Raw genomic sequence first — 4,665 nt, 5'->3', positions numbered from 1 at the left:
TGCGCGCAGAATTCCTCCCGCCTTCTGCGTTTATTAACGTCCTCTGCTCTAATGCTCACTGATAACTGTCACCACGAAGGTGAGCTGGGTCAGTAGAACAACCGTGCAAGGGAGGGGAGGGGTGAAGAGTGTCAAAATCCCCCCCTTCATGTACACAAACACACCCCCTCCCAGCCCCTCCCAACGCTTTGAAATCCCATCCCGGCTTTGTTGTCTTCCCCGAGGGGCCGGAATGCTCAGAGCTCGCAGTATAAAGGCAGCCACCGTGGCGGTGGCGGCGCAGAGCTCAGTCAGGACTCTGAGATCGCTGGAGGCTCTGGGAATCTTTACTCTGCAGCCGCACCAGCAAGGTTTCGTTGGGACCAGGCTTGCAAAGTGACATCCCTCCTTTCTCTTTCTCCCGCTTGAGTACTTCTGAGATGACGGCTTTGGGCTCTGTGGGAGTTGCTCGGTTCTTGGTCGCCCTTATAGCAGCAGTTCTTTGCAACCACTCTCTGCTGGGTGTGAGCGCCACCTTGAACTCGGTTCTGGTCAATTCCAACGCTATTAAGAACCTGCCCCCACCACTGGGCGGCGCTGCCGGGCACCCAGGCTCTGCAGTCAGCGCTGCACCAGGAATTCTGTACGAGGGCGGGAACAAGTACCAGACCCTTGACAACTACCAGGTGAGAGGGGTCGCAGGGATCCAAGGACGCTGTGACCCTGAAGGGATACCATTTGGAGAGGAAGGTGTGGAGTCTTCTGGGTGAATGAGATTCAGGGTGTTTTTGGAAATGCTGCATTTGGGAGTGGAGGGTGGCAACAGCTTTAGGAGAGTGCACAAATAGGGACTGCGATGAGCGTCCGGGTTCAGAAGTGTGGGTACTCGGATGCCGGGGCTCCTCACCTTCTCTCCGCTGCCTTCTCATAGCCTTACCCGTGCGCGGAGGACGAGGAGTGCAGCACCGATGAGTACTGTGCAAGTCCCACCCGCGGAGGGGGAGCCAGCGTGCAAATCTGTCTCGCCTGCAGGAAACGCAGAAAACGCTGCATGCGTCACGCAATGTGCTGCCCTGGAAACTACTGCAAAAATGGTGAGTCCTACAGCTCTTTTTCGGACTTGAACCGTCCTGTCTTCCAGTACCTACAGATGAAAGAAAATGCTCCTTGCTCTGGGAAAGTTGCAACACCCCCGTCCCCCATGGGTGTTCAGTGTGCGGGTTTCTCCTGAAATATATTCATTAAGAGTATTTAATCTGGGAGGAGAGGAAACTCTGGAGGTCTAAGAGATTCTTATTTTCCTATGTGTCCCTCAATGATTTGAATGATTTGACACAGCTGTTTACCTCAGTGTGTTCCCTTCCATAAAAACTTGTCTGAGGATAGCCTTGAGGTTAATTGGCTGGGGGAGGGGTGCGGGGTGCGGCGGATGATGGGGAGGTTTGTGGGATCCTTTTGAAAGGGAAACCAAAGAAACTAGCATTGGCATTTCCTTGCTGGGTTCATTTTCATGGCTTTGCCAGACTGTCCCTCTCCCTCATGGTCCCTGGATGTTGAAACTGTTGTCAGGTAAAGCACAGAGTGATTTATCTGCACTGGCGATTTTTAAGGGAGATCTTGGCACTCCAGCATCCCGGCCTTTTCAACCTTCCTTCTAAACCTTCCTTCCCTAAAGCAACTACCCCTCCCCACAACCACAGATCCAAGAAAATTTAATGTCTCAAAGAGGAAGACTGAAGACAGACAAAGAGGTCTCCAGAAATAAACTTACAGGGTGGCTAACCTCTTTCAGACCCAATAGTATTCTAGGATGAACTAATTCAATCTCTGTAATATAGAAATTATACAGTAAAGTAACTGGTGGGTGAGATTGTAATCTTCCAGCAGCTGGACGTGCATTTGTTTAACTTAGTCTGGCAGTACCCATATAGCACCACCAGCAGAGAAGTTATTTTTTAGAACATTTTTTTTTATGTAATGTACCAGACATGGACAGAAATTTCACTGCACTACCACAGTTAGTGGGAAAACATTTTTAAATGACTGTACTAGAGACATTGCAAATAACTGAACACTCATTGATGTTTCTGTCCGTCTGGAGAGTTTTGCACTGACACTAGGGAGAAAGTTTGACTTGTGTTTAAAATAACTATACTACAATGAGATGCCTCTAGGCTGCCCCATCACAACTGTTGCAACAATCCATTTCAACCTAGGAATTAATTATTATTTCTTGCTTTCTCAGGAATATGCATGCCTTCTGATCATAGTCATTTCCATAGAGGGGAAATTGAGGAAGCCATCATTGAAAGCTTTGGTAATGATCATAGCACCTTGGATGAGTACTCCAGAAGAACTACCCTGTCTTCAAAAATATATCACACCAAAGGTACATTAAAGGACTTCAATGTTCATTTTTTGTTAGCACATCAGAAGTGTCTTTTGAATTAATGAAATGATGCAAGCTTAGCAGTAACAAAGCATTTTTCCTACTGTCTCCCCCTCTTCATAGGACAAGAAGGTTCTGTCTGTCTCCGATCATCAGACTGTGCCACAGGTTTGTGTTGTGCAAGACACTTCTGGTCCAAGATCTGTAAACCTGTCCTCAAAGAAGGTCAAGTATGCACCAAGCACAGGAGAAAAGGCTCCCATGGGCTGGAGATATTCCAGCGCTGTTACTGTGGAGAAGGTCTGTCTTGCCGGATACAGAAAGATCACCATCAAGCCAATAATTCTTCTAGGCTTCACACCTGTCAGAGACACTAAACCAGCTGTCCGAACACAGTGGACTCCTTTTATATAATATATGCTATGAAAATCTTTTATGACTTTTGTCAGCTCAATCCTAAGGATGCACAAATTTTGTGGTTATAGTAAGCATTCCGATATTACCTTCTGAAAATCTGGAGTGTAAGAGCTTTGTTTCTTTATGGAACTCCCCTGTGTTTGCAGTAAATTACTGTGTTGTAAATTCTCAGTGTGGCACTTCCTGTAAATGCAACAAAACATTTAATTATTTTTCTAAAGGTGCTGCATTGCATTGTCTGTTGTTCCTCTTGTTATGTAAATTTTTGTACACATTCATTGTTATCTTGACTCATAAATATTCTATATTGAACTGAAATAAATAACTTCAGTTTACAGTTCCTAAATGCATAACCTTTTCCCTTTTAATTCTAGAGTCTATACTTAAAGGAACTCTTTAAATGACAAGTGATAGGTACCTAAAATTTAATATGAAAATACTAGTTTATTATCTGAAATGTACTGTCTTAATGCTTAGATTACATTTCTCTCTAGTTTGTCATAGTCCTTGAAATAAAATTGAACATTTAATATGAAATGTTACAAGCATAGATAAATTTTGGGACTGTGATCTTAGAGGAGAGAGAGAGGGAGAGAGAAAGGGTGGGTACGTGTGTGTGTGTGTGTGTGTGTGTGTGTGTTCTTGAAAAGAAATGTGATATTTAAAGAAGATTTAAGAAGGTATATTATCTACATGTAAGACAACATTAGTATTTTTAAAGGAATATGTTCTCTTACTGATAAACTCAAATTATTATGATTAATTGAAGTTGAATGTTATATTACTACTTTCAAAAACAATTCCCAATAAAACAGTAATATTTACCTAAATGGACGATACCTTTGGGACAAGAAAAAATTGTCCACAAAAAATACCAAAGTGCTTGGTTGGAAGAGGATGTGTATATGGAAATATAGTTATATAGATGCCAATTTTGTGTCAAATAAATTAATTTGAAGTATCTTAAATACTCCTACATGCAAGGAAGACTTGTTCTAATTACTTGGAGTAAAAAATAATTATTAAATAACAATCAAAAATCTTCTCATAGTTCACTCTCTTCTCTTGTTAGGTGAATTGAATATTTCAGTTTTGGCTTAACAAGAAAGCTATCAATTGGAATGCGTAGAGGGATGTATTGTTTAAAGACAACCCATGCCATGAAATATAAACTGTTTCTGCATTTTTTCCTTGCCAAAATTGATATTTATACAGGGGAAAGGGAAGATGAACCTCCCAATTAATAGTTACTATGCAGTATTCTGAAAGTCTGCATCAAAACCACAAAATGCTGGGTTCAAGGCATTCAAAAGAGAGTAGCAAACTGATCAATTATCCAAAAAGTTTCCTTAAATAGTGCAGCTGTCCTAGAATGTTTGTTGTTTTTGTGTTCCCGGAAGTGGTTGGTTTTAAAGGAGCTCAGCCCACAGAACACAAGCTGGGATTGGTTCTTCACTGATAGGGAATGGCAGGCTGTCTACTGTTATATTCCTTCTGTCTGAAGTCTCTGCTTCCTGGCTCAGGAGAAACTTTCTTTTTCTATATGTGCTTGTTTTCTGAAGTGCCAGGAAAGCCAGTTCTAAGGACTGCCTTCTTCAATAAAGCACAATAGAGGAAAGGAAACAGGAAACCCTTTCATCAAAAAGAAGAAAGAAGGGCCTTTGTTTTAGAGGGGAAAGGAGCAAATGTTTAACGGGCCCTGGTTATTGGATCCCTTCCTTTCCAAGGAACCCACTGTGGACACAGATTCTCCAACTTTGCACATCTCAGTCTGCTATTCTATCCCTTCCTACTTCCCATCTCAGGTTGGGGGTGGGAGAGTGAGAAATCAACCAAGGACAATACTTCTTCCTATTCAACTGGGAACTTAGAAAGAGATT

The 4,665-nt window shown here is 42.6% G+C and overlaps 1 protein-coding gene across 1 annotated transcript; it reads left to right on the top strand.

The window, feature by feature from the left end:
- The first annotated feature begins 251 nt into the window (after positions 1-251).
- DKK1 (dickkopf WNT signaling pathway inhibitor 1) lies at positions 252-3,753 on the top strand. Its single transcript, XM_079136758.1, has 4 exons — positions 252-665; positions 911-1,073; positions 2,225-2,368; positions 2,492-3,753. The coding sequence occupies exons 1-4, from the start codon at positions 420-422 to the stop codon at positions 2,743-2,745; spliced, it is 807 nt and encodes a 268-aa protein (XP_078992884.1). The 5' UTR covers positions 252-419; the 3' UTR covers positions 2,746-3,753.
- Positions 3,754-4,665: the final 912 nt, after the last annotated feature.

This window comes from Sciurus vulgaris (assembly GCF_902686455.1).
Source record: "Sciurus vulgaris genome assembly, chromosome: 4".
NCBI classification, from domain to species: Eukaryota; Metazoa; Chordata; class Mammalia; order Rodentia; family Sciuridae; genus Sciurus; species Sciurus vulgaris.
This window is presented reverse-complemented; position numbering and strand designations above follow the sequence as displayed.